Source organism: Ciconia boyciana, chromosome 17 (assembly GCF_034638445.1).
Source record: "Ciconia boyciana chromosome 17, ASM3463844v1, whole genome shotgun sequence".
Taxonomy (NCBI): domain Eukaryota; kingdom Metazoa; phylum Chordata; class Aves; order Ciconiiformes; family Ciconiidae; genus Ciconia; species Ciconia boyciana.
The window spans coordinates 7,568,688-7,586,432 of record NC_132950.1 but is presented as its reverse complement, the minus strand read 5'-3'; the positions used below and the strand labels follow the sequence as shown (position 1 = coordinate 7,586,432).

Sequence of the window (17,745 nt, the reverse complement as noted above, 5' to 3'; positions counted from 1 at the left end):
ACGCTGAGCAGGGCCAGATGGGCTCAGACTCACATTCCTGAGGGTCCTGGGCTGCCAGGGCCGGTGGGGAAGGGCACGTGCTCGTACACTTGCCACGGTTCAGTGTCCCGCGTGCCGGCCCTGGCCCATCTCACCTCTCCCTCTCTCCCCAGCCAGGGCTGCGGCTCCATGAGACATCGCCATGGCGTTTTCATCCCGGTTTGCATTCTGGGAGCAGAAGGGAAGTCTCTCACGCGTTTGCCCGCACCCCGCATTCGGGTCACGCTGCCGCACACTGCCGACCAGCTCCCCCAGTTTGCCCAGTGCCAGCACCGCGTTCGGAGCGGTGCTCCCAGCCTCTCGCTGTGCTGCCACGCCGGGTGCCGCGCTAAGCAAACGGGGAGCTGCCCCCGCGCCCCACCGCAGCGCGGCTACGGTCACCGACGCGGCCACGCGTGCGATTACTAACGCCATCACTAACGGCCGCTTTGCGAGTGGCTGGCGCAGCCCCTAACACGGCGTGAGCCACCTTGGTGCCGCCGGCCAGCCCCGAGCGCTTGCAGGAGCTGTGCGATGGCGAGTCGGGGAGCGTTGCCCACGGGGTGCACCAGGCGCTGCTGCTGCGGTGCCACGGCCGAGCCCTGGAGCTCAGAGGCACGGCCCAGGTCAGGGGAGGCTTTGGCTGCCCACCCCCTTAGAGACTCCTGGTCGCCCCACTCAGCAGGGAGCTGGCACGTCCCACGGTGCGGCTGCCGCAGAGATTAGCTGGTGACACTTAAAACGTGCTGTGACGCCTGGCAGGGTGACGTGCAGAAACGCCGTGGGGAGCAGCGATGGGGCTCTATGTGCCAGCTCGCTCGCTGGCTACACGCGAGGAGGGGGCCCGGGCCAGGCGGGCAGAGCACTTTCCTCTCCCACCTTTGGGGTTTGCCATAACCGGGGAGCATCTCTGCACTTCCCCCGACTTTTTCGGCCACCGGGAAGCCTAGAAGGACACATGTCCTCGTCCCTGGGGCTGCAACAGGCTGCAAATTAGGGCTGTTTCATGCAGCAGCCTCCTGCCCCCCTGGCATGGGGTGATGGTCCCGTAGCTTTTCCCAGTCCCTGTGGCTTTTCCGGCAGCGAGTCCCCGCAGCAGGCTGAAACGCACTCCTGTTATTTGTCTGACCCTCAGGTCAAGGATGAGGACAAATCCTTAGCTGTGAAAAGACCCGGGAAGGAGGATGGGGCTGTAAGTGTCGCAGGGCATGGGCAGGGTGGAGCTGCGTTGGGGATGGGACTCACCCTTGGTGGGGACAGACCCAGTGCCAGGGCTTGGGGACATCACGGAGGGTTGTGGGCTCAGCATCCCCCCACACACACCCGCCCCGGTCCCTGGGGAGCGCCGGTGGCCGCTCCAGGGCAGCGTGCGGAGGGTGGCGGGTGTTTTCGGCAGGGATGCCCGGCTGTCGGTGTGCAGCAGTCTCTCCCCCTCCGCCTCCCCGGGGCTTGTCCCTGCCCTGCGCGCCCCGGCGGGACGGCGGGTTGGTGCCCAGCCCGCAGTTACAGTGCCGGCTCCCGCGCTGCCCACCAAAGCTGTTGGCGGAGGAAATCTTGTAGCCCACCCCGTGCGTTGCAGAGAGGCTGCCGGTGCCCTGAGCACTGAGTTTTACCCCCGTACTGGCAGCCTGGGGGTCGATGGGTCCCTGTGTGTGGGGCCAGGGAGGTCACCAGCGGTCCCTGCCCTGGGGTCCGGTGGGGGGCTGTAGGTTGGCTGGGGAAGGGGACTGGGTGCCGCGTCCCTTGGTGCCAGGGTCTGGCCGGGAGCCGTGCTCCTGCGGCGGGGCACGAAGCCCTGGGCACCACCGTGTCCCAAGCAGAGGGTGCTTGTGGTGGCAGGCGCCACACCGCTGGACCTCCGCTCACACCGGTGTCATTGTGGCTGCAGTCGGAGAGCCCAAAGGATGCGGCGTCTGCACCCCCGAATCCTGAGCCCCCGAAGAGCCCCGAGCCACCCCCCGGGCAAGGGAAGAGCCCGGAGCCGGTGCTGAACGGGGCGGCCGTGAACGGGCTGGAGGGCCCGGCGGCAGGCACCGAGGCACAGGGGGACGACGGCCAGGGGCTGTCCCGCCGCAGGGTGGTCCGGGTGGTGCGCAAGGTGGTCCGCAAAGTCCTGCCGGGGGAGGACACCGGCAGCGCCAAGGAGCCGGGGCGAGACGCCAAGTCTCCCGAGCCAGTGCCTCCCCCCAGGAAGGAGGACACGGGCCGTGCCGCCGTGCCGCCTCCCCCCGCCGTGCCGCCTCCCCCCGCCGTGCCAGCAGCCCCCGCCAAGCCGGAGCCCAAGGATGAGATCTCAGCGGGGCTCAAAACCCTCATGGCGAAGGGCAAAACCAAAGAGCACCGGCCGCGGCTCCGGCCGGGGGACAGGCGGGAGGAGAAATCCCCCGAGCCGGCTGGGGGGGACGTGAAGCCGTCCCTGTCCCCGGGCACCGAAGCCAAGCCGGAGCCGCCAGTGCAGCCTTCGGGAGGGAAAGCGGAGCCGGCAAAGGTGTCCGCTCTGAAACCCACCGCCCTGGAGAGGCACAAGGTACCGGTGTGTGCACGGCGGGGGATGCTCTAACATGGCAGCGGGGCTGTGCTGCCCGGCACGGCATGGTGTGAGCTCACCTGCATGGTTTGCAGTGGTTTTGGGGTGTGTGGTGCCGGGCGGGGGTCACTTTTCGGGGCAGTTGTGTGCTCTGCGGCCGCCCAATCATGCTGCCCCTTGTCTCCCCCCCTGGCTCATGCGGAGAAGAAGCTGCAGCCCGGCGAGAAGCGGTCGACCCCTGCGAAAACTGCCCCGACACCCCCTCCGCAGGTGTGTGGGAGCAGGGACCCGGGTCCTCGGGCATTGCGGGGTATCTGCCGGTACCCCGGCTATGCCAGCCTCAGCACCCGTGGGTCTGTGCCAGCCTTCACCCCGGTACCCACCCCGAGCGCCAGCAGGCTGCAGGGCCGGGAAGGCCCCTGCGATAGCCCCTCTGGTGCCTGCGTGCCGTGAGCGCGGTGCCGGTGGGGACTGAGGGGCGGCTGGCCTGGTGCTAACGGTGCTCTGCCTCCAGGCTGCCCCCGGCCCCGCGTCCCAGCTGAGCCCGTCGGAGGAGGCGCAGCGCCGGCTGGAGAGGATCTTCACCGCTTCTGTAATGCCAGGGGCGTTGGCGCTCGCGTGCTGCCCGCCTGGGGATGGGGACACGTGGGCAGCACGTGGCTGCCCCGGCCGCGCCGTGTGCTCCGCACGGGGTGATTGTACCCCTGTGTCTGGCCACCAGCCCCGCGGTCCCTCTTCTGGGTGGCACCGGCAATAGGGGATGGATGACCGGGGATGCCAGGGGATGCTAGCGGGTTTGGGGTCGCTGCCCGGACTAGTGTGCCCAGCCGTGGGGAGCTGCGATGCCCAGCTGGTGGCATCCCTGCGGCAGCCCGGGCACGGCTGCCCGTGGCTGGGGCGACGCCCAGGCGGTGCCGTGGGGTTTGTCGCCATGCCGTGGGGTTCGTCGCCGTGCTTGGGCCCTGTGGCGCGTGGCGGTGCTGCTGCTGCTCTCTGCCTCTCACCCCTTCTCTTCTCCTTTCTCTCCTGCTTCCTCGCTGCCATTAGCTGGACCCCGCCGCCTCCGCCTCGGCACCCAGCCAGGTACCGTACCCCCGTCCTCAGGAGCCCTCTGCCTCTGCCGGCGACCCCCCGCCGTCCTCTGTCTGCCGCTGGGCTGGCGTCTGTGCCCGCGCCTCGTGCTGGAGCGTAAGGCTTTCCCCGTCCCGCCCTGCTCCGTGGGCTGCCGCGTCACCCACGGGGCCAGAGGGTGCCGGGGCGGCCGGGGCTGGGTGCCTCTCCCCAGCGGGGTTGTGCCGGGGAGCCGGGCGTCCCGGGAGGGTGCTCTCAGTGGAGGCGGCACGGCTGGGGCGGGCAGGGGTGTGGAGCAGGACAGAAAGGACAGGGCTTGCAGCAGGTCGACGCAGTGGCCCCCAACCCTAGGAGCTTTGGCGGCGGGGCCTTGTGGCCAATGTCCTTCCCGGCTCCGTGCGTCCCCAGTGCTGCGCTGGACCTGCCGCTCTGCTGGCCACAGCGGTGGCCCTCACCAGGAGTGCCCACGGGGTTTGGCACAGCGGCACTTTGCCCCCTCTCGCTTCCCCCCGCCGCTTTCTGTGCTGTCTGTGGGGCAGAGATTAACCCTTCTCGCCTTCACCCCCCGTCTCTCGGCCTCGCCAGGGTCAAGCGGACGATGCCCCGGCAGCCCCCTTTGGCCCCGTCCCTGCTGCAGTTCAGGTTTGGCTTTGGGGCTCGCCCTCACCCTGCTCCCGGGTGGCGGGGACGTCTCCGCTGTGCCAGCCGTGCCAGCCTGGCATTTCCCATGCCGCGGTACTCTGCCATCACTGTGCCACGTCCTGCGTCCCTCCGTTATGTCCCTGCAGCGTGTCCTGTGTCCCTGTAGTGTGTCCCTTCCCGGTGTCCCTGCAGCATGTCCCACGTCCCCACAGCATGCCCGGTGTCCCTGCATCGCGGCGTGTGGCTGGCATGGGTGCCCGCTCTCTGGGCTGCGGTCTGGGAGCTCGGCCCCTCCAGCCTTGCCCAAGGTGGCCGTGGTGAATGCGCTTGTGGGCCACTGTGACTTTGTGTCTGCCCTGAGCAGGACCCTGGTGGTCTCTGCAGCCCCGAGCCTACTGGGGTCCCCGGGGGCAAGGGGCAAGCCGGGGACACGTGCCGGGAGGGCTTGGGGCTTGCGGAGGGTGGCCGTGGCTGCCTGGCACATCGCCCCGTGGCCAGGCAGCCCTGCTCCCTCCAGCCCCAGGGATGTGGGGAAGGGATGGGATGGAGGGCAGGTGACCACGACTGCCCCACGTCCTGCTGTCCCTCAGGCCAAGACGGAGGAACAGATAGCGGCCGAGGAGGCCTGGTACGAGACCGAGAAGGTGTGGCTGGTGCACAGGGACGGCTTCTCCTTGGGTGAGTCGGGGGTCAGCCCGGCGCCACCAGGACACGGGGTGCCCCGTCCTCCCCGTGGCACAGCGAGCCCCCCCTGGCCTGGCCACGGTGTCCCCAGGGGGCTGCTGGCATGGCCCCGCTGAGTGCCCCATGCCCCTCGCAGGCAGCCAGCTGCGGCTGGAGGAGGGCAGCCCCCTGCCCGAGGGCAAGGTGAAGGTGAAGCTGGACCATGACGGAGCTGTCCTGGAGGTGGAGGAGGACGACGTGGAGAAGGTAGAGCCATGAGGTGGGGGACGGCGGGGCAGACCCCTGTTCCCCACTTGATGCTCCCCCCTCCTCGCTGCCAGGCGAACCCCCCCTCCTGTGACCGCGTGGAGGACCTCGCCAGCCTCCTCTACCTCAATGAGTCCAGCGTGCTGCACACGCTGCGGCAGCGCTACGGCGGCAACCTCCTGCACACCTATGCCGGCCCCACCATGGTCATCATCAACCCGCTGAGCTCCCCCTCCATGTACTCTGAGAAGGTGACCCCGCTGCCGGGGAGGGACCGGGGGGGGGGACAGGCGCCTGGGAGCCGTGCCGCTGCGCAGAGGGAGCTGGTGGGGGTGGCAGGGTGCTGACCCTCGCCCGCTTCCCCCCCCGTCCCCAGGTCATGCACATGTTCAAAGGCTGCCGCAGGGAGGACACGTCCCCGCACATCTACGCGGTGGCCCAGGCCGCCTACCGCAGCATGCTGATGAGCCGCCAGGACCAGGCGGTCGTGCTGCTGGGCGCCAGTGGCAGCGGCAAAACCACCAACTGCCAGCACCTTGTCCAGTACCTCGCCACCATCGCCGGCAGCACCGGCAAGGTCTTCTCCGGTGAGTCCTCGGCAGGGTGTGGGGTCCCCGTGCCGTCTGCGCACGCCCCTTGCTTTGCGGTCACAGCCCTCCGCACCCGGCAGCGGCCAGACACACGCCACACGGCGCGCTTTCACTTTCTCACGCCGCTCCCTTTACCGCGCCGTCGAGGGCTGCCGCGGCGTGGAGCACGGCACGGGAGCAGCAGCACTTGCCGGGCCGGCAGTGCCGGCTCTGGCCACCCGCCGCACAGCCCCTGCACCCCACCGCCCCGCTTCTCTTCCTGCAGCGGAGAAGTGGCAGGCTCTCTACACCATCCTGGAGGCTTTTGGCAATAGCAGCACCGGCATGAACAGCAACGCCACCCGCTTCTCCCAGATCATCTCTCTGGACTTCGACCAGGCTGGGCAGGTGGCATCAGCCTCTGTACAGGTGAGGGGGCCGGGGTGGCCCCCCCGGCACGGGAGCTGGTCCATCCTCGCCGGGGTGTTTCCTCCCGGCAGCCCAGCCGTGCGCTAGCCTGCGAGCTGTGCCGCAGACCCCCGCCGGCTGCCTGGCCGTGCTTGCAGCACTCAGCAGCCAGGCGACTTGCTCTCGTCTTTCTTCACACCCGGATGTGCGCAGATCAGATCGACTCCCCGTCCTTGCTGAGTTAGCCCCGATATCGAGGTGTCTTTCTTCCAGATGCCACCCCGGTGTGATAACAGGAGACCCCTTAAAATTCAAGAGAGCCGCTTTTTGTGCTCCCGTAGTAGCAGACGCCCCAGGAGAGGAGATGCTCACGGGTTGTTTGGATGACGTTTGCATTCATACGATGCCCTGCCGTGGGCAGGAGACCCTCACATCTCCGCAGGGACCCTGGGCAGGCAGAAAGGATGAGGCCGGGGTGGGCCGGGTGGGTCTCGGTGGGAGCGGGGCCCTCGGGGACGGTTCCTAACCCTTCTACCTCCACCTCCGCCAGACGCTGCTGCTGGAGAAGCTGCGCGTCGCCAAGCGCCCAGCCAACGAGGCCACCTTCAACGTCTTCTACTACCTGCTGGCCTGCTCCGACAGCGCCCTGCGGTGAGCTGGGGGGGGCGAGGGCATGGCCCCTGGCCCGGGGGGTCTCCAGGGTCTCCCACGCGGGGCCAAGCTCGGTGTTTCTCCCTGCAGGACTGAGCTTCACTTCAACCACCTGGCAGAGAACAACGTCTTTGGCATCGTGCCCCTCTCCAAGGTCGCTGCTATGGGGCTGGGTGGGGGGCTGCGGGGGGAGACGGGGTTCCCTGGCCCGCTTGGGTGCAGGGGGAGGCAGAGCCGGGCTCCCATGCTGATGGCTCCTGTTGCTCTCTGCAGCCAGAGGAAAAGCAGAAGGCGACCCAGCAGTTCAACAAGCTCCAGGCTGCCATGAAGGTGATGGGCATCTCCGGCGATGAGCAGAAAGCCTTCTGGCTCGTCCTGGGGGCCATTTATCATCTGGGGGCCGCTGGGGCCACGAAAGGTAACGAGCTGCTCAGGGCTGGGAGGCATTAACAAGCCGAGGCTCAGGGCCGATGGCTGCGTGGGGTCCCGGAGCGATTGCGAGCACCTCGGCACCTTGCAGACGGCCCCCCCGGTGTGGCCGAGCCCTGGGGCGGTGTTTGGGGCTGTGTCAGCTGAGGGACAGTGCCCTGCCGCCCTGGGTGCTCTGGGGCACCCGGCTTTGCCCCCTCGGTCTGGGTGGTCCCACTGGCTGGTGGGAATCAAACACCCCCAGGCCCTGGGCTGGCCCCTGCTGACTTGGGGGACTGGGGGGTCTGGCTGGGGCTGAGGGGCTCGGGGAGGGGGGGATGTGTCCCCCATCTCCAGTGTAACACCTCTCCCCCCGTCCTTCTCGCAGAGCCACTGGCGGACGGAGCCGGTAATCGGGGCCGCGGGGGGCTCTGCTCCGGGTGGTGCCGCGCGATGCTGGTTTTGGGGCTGAAATGAGGGCTTGGGATGCTGCTGGTGTGCTGGGACCAACCCTGACCCCCGGCTGGGTCCTGGCAGCCCCAAATTTGCCTGCTGCTCATCAGGACCCCCCCACCCAGTCCTCTTGGCACCACCGGTGGCGTGGGGCAGGGCTGCCCCGGCACCCAGAGCGCACCGTGGCTGCAGGGCTTGCTCTGACGGGCACCGGCTTCGTTCTCCGTCCCTGGGGGTGGTGAATTCGGCTTCATGGGGCAGCTCTTCTCCCCCTGGGGCTTTCAGCTTCCCCCTGCGGTGCTGGAAGCCCCCGTGGTGCTGCACGCTGGCGGGAGGGCCTGGGCTCGGCACACCCAAAATGGGCACCCGGAGCTGGCGGCCGCATGGAGGGAATTTGCAGCCCCGGGAGAAAAGAGGAGTCGGGGTTGGGGAGGGAGAGACCGGAGGGGTCTCAGGGGTGCAGTGGGGTGCAGTGCTGGCCCTTGAGGTGCTTCAAGGCACTAGAGGGCAGCAGGGCCCCGCTGCAGCCACCGCAGTGGGATGCTTGGGCAGCTGGGAGCCTTGTCATGGGGGCCTGCTGGGGGGGAACCCCGGATCCTGCTCGGTGGGAGCATCCCCGCATCTTGCTCGGGGCGAGCATCCCAGCCCCGGCTCTGTGCTGCTCCTGGAGCCTTCCCTGCATCTTGTGGGCACTGGGGATGCTCAGAGCCAGCTCAGCCGCGCCAGCCCCCGTTTCCTTGGCCCCTTGACACTTGTATCGGCCTCCCCATGCTCCGGGGCAGAGCTGAGCTGCTCCCCACCAGTGCCCACGGTGAGGCTGGGGCTCACAGGGGAAGGGCCCCCACGCCGGGTCGCAGTGTCTTACTGCAGCAATGGCTGGGGGGGAGACCAGGCTTGGCATGTGCGTGGCGTGGCGGTGCCTGCGCGTGGCATGTTTCGACAGGAGGGCGTCCCCGTGCCGCGTGTCCGTGCCGCCGCGTGCCGTTGTTTCTAACCCCTGTCTCTGTTCGCATGGTGCATGCTGCCCTTTTGCAATGCAGACGCCGACGAAGGTAAAGTCTCGTTCTCCGCGCGTGTCTCTGGCTTCCCCCTCCCACGTGCCACTGCCTTCCCGCTGTCGTGTCCCTGTGTGTCACCATTAACCTGCTCCCATCTCCCCTGCCCTCCCTCAGCATCCGTGTGCTTCTGTCCAGCAGCCGCGGTCTGTCCTGCCTCATCGTGGCGGGGCTGCTCGGCGCACGCGGCCGAGCAGGGATGTGTCCCCGTGCTGGGGCGGCTCAGAGCCCCACGCCATCGCAGGCCCCAGGGGTCCCCGGGTAGCGGTGGCGAGGGGTGACCCCCACTCCCCGCCCCACAGCGTGGCTCTGCGCTCAGCCCTGCAGCGGCATGAAGCCGTTCAGCCCCCGTCTCCTCTAATCAGACCCCAAAACACATTTCCCGGCCCTCCATGTGCGCCGGCCACGTGCCAAGCATCCCCAGCCTACTCTGGGGGACCCTGAGACTGTCCCAGGTCTGGCTGGAAACACCCCCCATTTGGGGGGATGCCCCGGCCAGCGCTGAGGCCCCTTCTCTACCCTCCAGCCGGGAGGAAGCAGTTTGCACGGCACGAGTGGGCTCAGAAAGCTGCCTACCTGCTGGGCTGCAGCCTGGAGGAGCTCTCCTCCTCCATCTTCAAGCACCAGCCCAAGGGCACCCTGCAGCGATCCACCTCCTTCCGGCAGGGCCCCGACGAGCCGCCCCTGGGTGACGGCGGCACAGGTAGGGTGAGGGACAGTGGGGACAGCGGGTGGCCCCAGGGGACGCCGGGCTGGGGACGCTCAGGGTTGCCTTGGCCAGGTCCCAAGCTGACAGCGCTGGAGTGCCTGGAGGGCATGGCGGCCGGCTTGTACTCCGAGCTCTTCACCCTCCTCATCTCCCTCCTCAACAGGTACGTGCTGGGGGGGGCCGGGGGGGAGAGCCGGGGGGGATGCTCACCCAGCAGCACCCGCTCACCCCGCGGTGTCCCTTTGTCCCCCCGCAGGGCGCTGAAGTCGAGCCAGCACTCGGTGTGCTCGGTGACGGTGGTGGACACCCCCGGGGCGCAAAACCCGGAGCTGGCGGGGCAGAGCCGAGGGGCCACCTTCGAGGAGCTCTGCCACAACTACGCCCAGGAGCGCCTGCAGCTCCTCTTCCACCAGCGCACCTTCGCCCGCGAGCTGGAGCGCTACAAGGAGGTAACGGAGACGGGCAGGGCTGCCATCGCCTCCTCCCCTCCTCTCCTTTCTCTGTGCGAGCCTCTCCTACGATATCCCCCCAGTTTCTTACCCCACTGTCGCCCGGACTGGGTCCAACTGAAGCAATGCTCTGACGCCATGCTCGGTGCAGCGGGGGTTTCCCCAGGGCTCCCACCGCCGGTGGTGCCTTTGCCGGCAGCTCCGGCCCCAGCCGGGCAGCTTTGCCTGCGAACGTGCCAGGCTGGGAGGTGAGGGGGTGGCTGTGGGTGGCGGTGGTGGGGAAGATCGCTGCTGCTGCTCCATCTTGGCACTGACAGCCATGGGGACCCCTCTGTGTGTCCTGGCCCCCCCTCAGCACACAGCATCGCCCTGCGCTGTGCCGACGCAGCGGGGCGGTGGGACGCTGGGAGAGCCCTGCCTCCTGCCTAGACCCCATTGACACCAACGCCCTGACCGGCTGCTGGTCCCTATCGGTGCCCCGCCGCTGCGTGGGCACTAACCGTGCCTCTGTTCCTCCTCGCCAGGAGAACATAGAGCTTGCCCTGGCTGATGCTGAGCCCGGCTCCTCTGGCTCTGTAGCCGCTGTAGACCAGCCCTCGCACCAGGCACTGGTAAGCACCCGCCGCGCTTCCTCGTGGCCTCGTCACAGCAGTTTGTAGCGTGCAGCAGTGGCCGAGTGGCTTTCCTGGCCCTTTGGCGGTAGTTAGTTAGGGGAAGGAGAGCGGCTGTCCCGAATGCTTGGCCATGAGAATGTGGCTGCGAGCGTGTGTGCAGCCCGCATCCCTGCTTCATCCCCCGGTATGGCGTCCCCTGCCACACCGGGAGCTGCCCGTGCCACGGGCAGGAGGGCGAGGAACCCTTGGGTGATCCCCAGGGTGCTCCAGTCCCCAGGGTGCGCAGGTCCCCAAGGTTCTCCAGTCCCCAGGGTGCTCCGGTCCCCAGGGTGCTCCGGTCCCCAGGGTGCGCAGGTCCCCAAGGTTCTCCAGTCCCCAGGGTGCTCCAGTCCCCAGGGTGCGCAGGTCCCCAAGGTTCTCCAGTCCCCAGGGTGCTCCAGTCCCCAGGGTGCTCCGGTCCCCAGGGTGCGCAGGTCCCCAAGGTTCTCCAGTCCCCAGGGTGCGCAGGTCCCCAGGGTGCTCCGGTCCCCAGGGTGCGCAGGTCCCCAAGGTTCTCCAGTCCCCAGGGTGCGCAGGTCCGCAGGGTGCACAGGTCCCCAGGGTGCTCCGGTCCCCAGGGTGCTCTGGTCCCCAGGGTGCGCAGGTCCCCAAGGTTCTCCAGTCCCCAGGGTGCTCTGATCCCCAAGGTGCTCAGGTCCCCCAGTCCCCAGGGTGCTCTGGTCCCCAAGGTGCACCAGTCCCTGGGGTGCTCCAGTCCCTGCTGGAGGAGGCTGCAGAGACCGAGGGTGCCTGAGCACAGCGTTTTCCACCCCAGCGAGCATCTCGCTGCCCCGAGTATTACGTACTCTTTCCCTGCTGGGTCTCCATTAAGCAGGGGCCCTCTCGCGTGGTGCCGCTTTGCCTTGCTGCTGACGGCGGCCGAGGTGGCATGCTCCCCAGTGGCCCGGGTCCCCTGTGTCCTGCCCTGGGGGACAGCGGTGTGCCAGGCTGGGTGCAAGCGCAGTGTCACCCACAGGTCCGGTCGCTGGCCCGCACAGACGAGGCGCGGGGGCTGCTGTGGCTGCTGGAGGAGGAGGCACTGCAGCCGGGCGGCAACGAGGACACGTTGCTGGAGCGGCTCTTCTCCTACTACGGCCCTCAGGAAGGCAGCAAGAAAGGTCAGGGGGGGCCCGGCACCACGGGGCCGCGCGTTGCCAAAGTACCGGTCCCGTGCCCATCGGTGCCGTGTCTCCCCGCAGGGCACAACCCGCTGCTCCCCAGTGACAAGCCCCGACACTTCCTCCTGGGTCACAGCTCGGGGACCAACTGGGTGGAGTACGATGCCACGGGCTGGCTCAACCACGTCAAGCACAACCCGGCCTCCCAAAATGCCTCCGTCCTGCTGCAGGAGTCACAGAAGTGAGTGGGGTCCCGGGGCGGGGTGGGCACGGCGGGGGGAGAGGTGATTTTGGGGGGTGACGTCCCCTCCACGCTCCGCAGGAAGGTCATCAGCAGTCTGTTTGCTGGCCGTGGCGGGTCGGCGCTGGTGCTGTCGGGCTCGGTGGCGGGGCTGGAGGGGGGCTCCCAGCTGGCCCTGCGCCGGGCCACCAGCATGCGCAAGACCTTCACCACCGGCGTGGCTGCTGTCAAGAAGAAGTCCCTCTGCATCCAGATCAAGCTGCAAGTGGTGAGTGAGGGGGTGCCAAGGGGGGGGTCCCCCGGGTCCGGCCGGGGCACCGCTGTGTGTCACCGCTCACCCCGCTCTCCCGTGCCTGCAGGACGCCCTCATCGACAGCATCAAGAAGTCCAAGCTCCACTTCGTGCACTGCTTCCTGCCCAAGGCGGCGGGGGGCGGCGGGGACCCCCGGGCTCTGCCGTGCCGGCGGGTGAGCGGCAGCGAGCTGGAGCTGCCGGCGGAGCACTGCGAGGCTGGGCTCATGCAGCTGGACGTGCCCCTCCTGCGCGCCCAGCTCCGCGGCTCCCGCCTGCTCGATGCCCTCCGCATGTACCGCCAAGGTGAGCCGCGCCGCCGGCACCCCTGGCACCTGGGGCGGGGGGATGCCAGGGCTGTGGTGCACATCCCGCTGCGGGGATGGATGCCGTGGGGGTCCTGGCTGCGTCTCCTCCCTGGGGAGCCAAAGCCCCCCCCGGGGACCTCCTTCGGAACGTACCCTTGGTCTGAGGCCCGCAGCTGCCAGCCGTCCCCCCAGGGCGGTCCTGTCCCCGATCCCCTCCCCTGCGGGGCCATTATCTGTGCCGGGGACAGGCATGGCCTTAATTGGGTGTCTCCGCTGGTGCCGTCGGCTCCTGGCAGCTCTCCCGCTGGCAGCCGGCCCCTGTCCCGCTGGGGCGAGGGACTCCGGGTCATGCTCAGCAAAGCATTTATCGATACACGTGGCTGGCCGCCCAGCCAAGGTTTTATTGCCTGGAGGCTGGACCCTTCCTGCCGCAATCGGAAATCGATGCCACTCGCACACCTCCTGGATCGATGGCCGCAGCCAGCCGGCTGTGCCGGGGTCGGCGTCCCCGTCAATACCCTGTCATTAATTAAGATGTGGAGGCTCAGCACTGCGAGCCTGATGCAGAAGTTGGTTGCGGCTCGGGGCCTGTTTGCTTGCACGAGTGACGCACGTGTCCCTGCACTCCCCCCAGGGCGGGATCTGGCCACTTTCTCCCCAAATCACAGCCAAAATTGCTGGAGGACACGGCCAAGGAAAACCTCCTGGGGAGGATCAGGGCACTCCGGCCGTGCCTGGCCCCATGGGGATCCCGTGCCACGTGGGGTGACCCCATCAGCTCTCCCAAAAGATGGGCCCCGGCGAGTCAGAGCACACGGGGCTGTCCCTGGCCATCCCCCGGGCGTCCCGGCTGCCCCCGCAGCCCTGCCATCCCTTGCTCCCCCAGGGTACCCCGACCACATGGTGTTTGCGGAGTTCAGGCGACGCTTTGACGTCCTGGCCCCGCACCTGACCAAGAAGCACGGGCGCAACTACATCGTGATGGACGAGAAGCGGGTACGTGCCCCGTGCCGAGGGCTGGCGGTCCGGGGTCCCCTGCACCCCAGGGTGCTGCCAGCCCGGTCCCGACACCTCTCCCTCCCCGCAGGCGGTGGAGGAGCTCCTGGAGTCGCTGGACCTGGAGAAGAGCAGCTACCACATGGGCTTGAGCCGGGTACGATGCCCGACACCGGCTGCGGGTGCCGGGCAGGGGTGGGCGGCACAAGGGCGGCACTGTTTGCTCCGACCTACGGCATTCCTCGTGCCCGGGGAATAAAACCCCCACGGCGGGACAGGACCAGCGGCTGCAGAGGGGAGAGCCGTGTCCCCACCGGCCGGTGCGGCGGGAGGGCGGCATGGTGTGGCTGGAGGGATGCCGGCACCCATCGGCATCTCACCCCGCTCCCCTCCCGCAGGTGTTTTTCCGGGCCGGGTCGCTGGCCAGACTGGAGGAGCAGCGGGACGCACAGACCAGCAGGAACATCACCCTCTTCCAGGCGGCGTGCAGGGGTTTCCTGGCACGGCAGCAGTTCAAGAAGAGGAAGGTTCGTCCCAGCGGCTCTCCCCTCCCCGCTCTGCCGCACAATTTCGCCTAAAATGGGCAGCGCAGCCTTTCTGCCGCCGCCTGGGCCAGCACCTCCTCCTCCCGCCTCCCCCCCGCGCCCGCCCAGCCGTGGGGGGCCGGGGGGGACCTGGGGGGGCCAGGGGGAACCGGCGGGGAGGGTGCCGGGCATCACCGTGGCGGGATGAAGCGGCGTACGGGCTCCCACTTTTATTATTAAAGAGGGTGTAAAGTAGGCATCTTGGCAGCGCCTCGCCTTCTGCAAGATTAGCGTTTGGAGGGGCTGGAGGGAATCAAACAGCAGATAAGCCAGGCGCAATTAGCCCCAGTGCTAATGAAGGGGAGCGTGCCAGGGTGCCGGCAGAGGTGCTGAGCGCCCGCCTGCCCTGCTTTGCCCCGCCGGCAGCACCCCGTGCTGACATTGTACCCTCTGCCGATACCGTGCCCCACACAGATCCAGGATTTGGCCATCCGGTGCGTGCAGAAGAACATCAAGAAGAACAAGGGGGTGAAGGGCTGGCCCTGGTGGAAGCTCTTCACCACTGTGCGGCCCCTCATCGAGGTGCAGCTCACTGAGGACCAGATCCGCGGCAAAGACGTGGGTATCTCCGTGCCGGGGCAGGGTTGGATGGGGCAGGGTGGGCTTGGGGGAGTGGTGGTCCTGGGCAGGGCCCCATGGCAGAGTGGGATGCAGGAGCCCATGGTGGGGTGGGGTGCAGGAACCCGTGGTGGGATGGGATGCAGGACCTTGGCTGCCCTGCCAGCGCCAGGCTCGAATTGCTCCCTAATTTGCGAATCAGCATGTCATTAGCATCCCGAGAGCCGGCTGTTGCATGAGCCCAATTACAAGGCGTGGAGAATGGAAATGAAACTGTGTGCCGAGAGGCATATGCGGGGGCTCCGCGCAGCGCTGGCAACCAGACACTCGTGCCCCCGCCGAACCTGCCCGGCACGGAGCTGCTGCCTGGCTCAGCTTTCACCCTGACCTGCCGAGGATGGGTGCCCAGTGTGGGGGCACCTGGGCCCCCTCTTTCCCCCCCCAGCCTGTGCTGGGACCAGAGGAGGGGAGAGAAAGATGTTCTTGAAGCTGGCAGCCGAGCACGCCGCCCCAGTGCTGGCTGGTGGTCCCTGGGCATCCTGGTGGTCCCCCTCCCTCCCCACCTGGGCTGGCTGGACCCAAACCCTTCAGCGAGCTGCTGGTGGGTGGGTTTACTCCCACCCCTCTTCCCAGGGGGTGCGGGGACCCATCTCCGGCTTTGCCGGGGCTGCCTGGCGTTTCGACACCATTTATGGGGTTGGAGTCAGCACCGCGGCGGAGCGGGTTGGGGAAAGTCCCTGCCCAGCCCTTGGCAGGGGAGAGAGGCCCCCGCCCCGGGGAGCCCCCACCCTGCCCACCCAGCGCTGGGGGGGGACGGGGGGGGGTGTGGAGACCTGCCAGGCTCCTGCCTGCCAACCTCTTCCCCTTGCGCCTGCCCCCTCCCTCACTGCCCGCTCTGTTGCAGGAAGAGATCCAGCAGCTGAAGAGCAAACTCGAGAAGGTGGAGAAGGAGCGTAACGAGCTCCGGCTCAACAGCGACCGCCTGGAGAGCAGGGTAGGTCCTCGCCGGCACCGGGAGAGCGTGCGGTGCCATGCCGGCCTGCCCCAGCGCCTGCCCTGGCCCACGGTCCTGCTCCCTGCCCCCCCCAGATCACAGAGCTGACATCGGAGCTGACGGACGAGCGAAACACCGGTGAGTCGGCTTCCCAGCTGCTGGACGCCGAGACGGCCGAGAGGCTGCGGGCCGAGAAGGAGATGAAGGACCTGCAGGTACACGCGCCTCTTCCCGGCCTCGCGGCGTCTCCCGGCCCCCGCTGGTGCTCACCGTGGCCGTATCCCCTCCCAGGCCAAGTATGATGCTCTGAAGAAGCAGATGGAGTCGATGGAGATGGAGGTGATGGAGGCTCGGCTCATTCGGGCGGCCGAGCTCAATGGAGAGCTTGACGATGATGATTCAGGTACCATCCTGCCTCCGGTGCTCGCCGCTGGCACACCCTGGGTGCCCTGTGGTCACGGCGCCATGCCCCCCTCTCCACAGCGGCATTGCCCACCCGTGGGGCCCTGTACCACCCCACGCAGCCCCTCGATGACCCCATTTCCCCACGCAGGCGGCGAATGGCGGCTGAAATATGAGCGGGCGGTGCGGGAGATCGACTTCACCAAGAAACGGCTGCAGCAGGAGCTGGAGGACAAGCTGGAGGTGGAGCAGCAGGGCAAGAGGCAGCTGGAGCGGAGGGTGAGTCGGGCTCAGCCCCAGGGACCCCCCAGACCCCCCGGCTTGGGGATGGGCAGGGGGTGGGCAACCGGTGCCTGCTCGGAGCTGAGGGAACCTGTGGCCAGGGCAGCGGGGACACGGTGGCTTCCCAGAGCCCTGACCGCCCTGCCCACTCCTGCCCGCAGCTGACGGACCTGCAGGCAGATAGCGAGGAGAGCCAGCGGGCGCTGCAGCAGCTGAAGAAGAAGTGCCAGCGCCTGGCTGCGGAGCTGCAGGACACCAAGCTGCACCTCGAGGGCCAGCAAGGACGCAACCACGACCTGGAGAAGAAGCAGCGGAGGTGGGGACCGCGCGCTGGCGGTGGGGGGGACGCGGCGGCGGCGGCATCCTCGCCGCACGGCGAGCCTCTTGCAAAGCGGCATTACCATTTTAGCAGGGATTTGGGCACTTCACCAGCTCCCGCTTGGCCGAGGCATCTCTGGCGGGATGGGGCTGCCCAGGTCAGATGTGTTCATTGTGGGGGGACCCCGATGCCTTTTTGGGGGGCCCGGAGCCGAGTGATCCCCCCGTGTGGGGCTGTGCCCCATGGCGGAGGCTGCTCATGCCCCGCGGCTCTGCTCGGCGCTCGCTCTCATCCCGTCCCCTCTCCCAGGCCCAAAGTTTGCTAACGTTATTAAGCAGCAGGGACACTTTCATCTCATTATGGTAATGATCACACACACAAATACAGCAAGAGAATCCAATCTAATTAATTTCAATTTCCGTGGATTGGAGTCTGTGCTAATGCAGCTGTTTATTACCCAGCGCGAGGAAAAATGGGGATTAGCTGCCGAGGTGTTTAATGCAGGTCACAAACTCAAGCACGGGGTTGTTTTCCAAGCCCTAAAGGCAGCAATTTTGGAGCAAACCTGGTTGATCCCATCCCAGGGGCATTGGGAGAGGCTGCACCAGTGCTGCCCGGCTCCAGGCTGCGCCGAGCGCTCCCCCGCCGGGGGCTCGTGTCCCCTCCGGCGATGGGACCGGTGCCATCCCGCGCGGGACTGCAGCACCGGGCTGCGGCTGAGGGAGCCAGCTCCATCTCTGCTGGGGAACCGCCGTGCATCACGGCCCTTCTGCGTCCTGCTTGGAGGGCACGGTATCCTCAGCTGCCACCGTGTAGCCATGCCCCCTCCATTAGCAGCCACGGCCCCTGCCGGCACACGTTGGCCCCGTGGGACGGCTGCTGGGGTCCGCGCTGCGGGCGCTGCGCTCTCTATGTGCCGTTGTCCAAGTGGCTCCGTGCCGCCGTTGCTGGCAATTAAAGGCTCGTCAACAGCACATTTCCAACGAGCGCCTGGCGGCACACCGTCCTTCCTGGTGCCTGCTGCCGTGGGATGGGGATGCTCTGTGTGGGGCCGGCAGCTCAGGGCCAGGGACCCGTCCCCGGTGCCCGTTGCGGGGTGCTGAGCGCCC

The 17,745-nt window shown here is 68.0% G+C and overlaps 1 protein-coding gene across 21 annotated transcripts in view; it reads left to right on the top strand.

Annotated features, from left to right (window-relative positions):
- The window catches only part of MYO18A (myosin XVIIIA), a 38,817-nt gene that overhangs the window by 10,933 nt on the left and 10,139 nt on the right, over positions 1-17,745 (top strand). For 5 of the 21 annotated variants that reach the window (XM_072882160.1, XM_072882159.1, XM_072882142.1 and 2 more), the window contains exons 3-32: positions 2,753-2,815; positions 3,060-3,137; positions 3,593-3,733; positions 4,202-4,258; positions 4,849-4,936; positions 5,079-5,188; positions 5,263-5,439; positions 5,565-5,775; positions 6,044-6,186; positions 6,716-6,816; positions 6,907-6,970; positions 7,090-7,234; positions 8,718-8,729; positions 9,259-9,435; positions 9,514-9,604; positions 9,698-9,890; positions 10,415-10,501; positions 11,520-11,661; positions 11,743-11,902; positions 11,984-12,170; positions 12,262-12,499; positions 13,388-13,497; positions 13,589-13,654; positions 13,896-14,024; positions 14,496-14,639; positions 15,544-15,633; positions 15,729-15,848; positions 15,925-16,036; positions 16,187-16,314; positions 16,479-16,633. In XM_072882160.1, the coding sequence (XP_072738261.1) occupies positions 2,753-2,815; positions 3,060-3,137; positions 3,593-3,733; positions 4,202-4,258; positions 4,849-4,936; positions 5,079-5,188; positions 5,263-5,439; positions 5,565-5,775; positions 6,044-6,186; positions 6,716-6,816; positions 6,907-6,970; positions 7,090-7,234; positions 8,718-8,729; positions 9,259-9,435; positions 9,514-9,604; positions 9,698-9,890; positions 10,415-10,501; positions 11,520-11,661; positions 11,743-11,902; positions 11,984-12,170; positions 12,262-12,499; positions 13,388-13,497; positions 13,589-13,654; positions 13,896-14,024; positions 14,496-14,639; positions 15,544-15,633; positions 15,729-15,848; positions 15,925-16,036; positions 16,187-16,314; positions 16,479-16,633 (3,719 nt within the window). Of the gene's footprint in view, positions 1-152; positions 222-1,154; positions 1,211-1,906; positions 2,546-2,752; positions 2,816-3,059; positions 3,138-3,592; positions 3,734-4,201; positions 4,259-4,848; positions 4,937-5,078; positions 5,189-5,262; positions 5,440-5,564; positions 5,776-6,043; positions 6,187-6,715; positions 6,817-6,906; positions 6,971-7,089; positions 7,235-8,717; positions 8,730-9,258; positions 9,436-9,513; positions 9,605-9,697; positions 9,891-10,414; positions 10,502-11,519; positions 11,662-11,742; positions 11,903-11,983; positions 12,171-12,261; positions 12,500-13,387; positions 13,498-13,588; positions 13,655-13,895; positions 14,025-14,495; positions 14,640-15,543; positions 15,634-15,728; positions 15,849-15,924; positions 16,037-16,186; positions 16,315-16,478; positions 16,634-17,745 lie in introns of all 21 variants that reach the window. The other 16 variants (XM_072882155.1, XM_072882153.1, XM_072882162.1 and 13 more) reach the window with 13 other exon arrangements.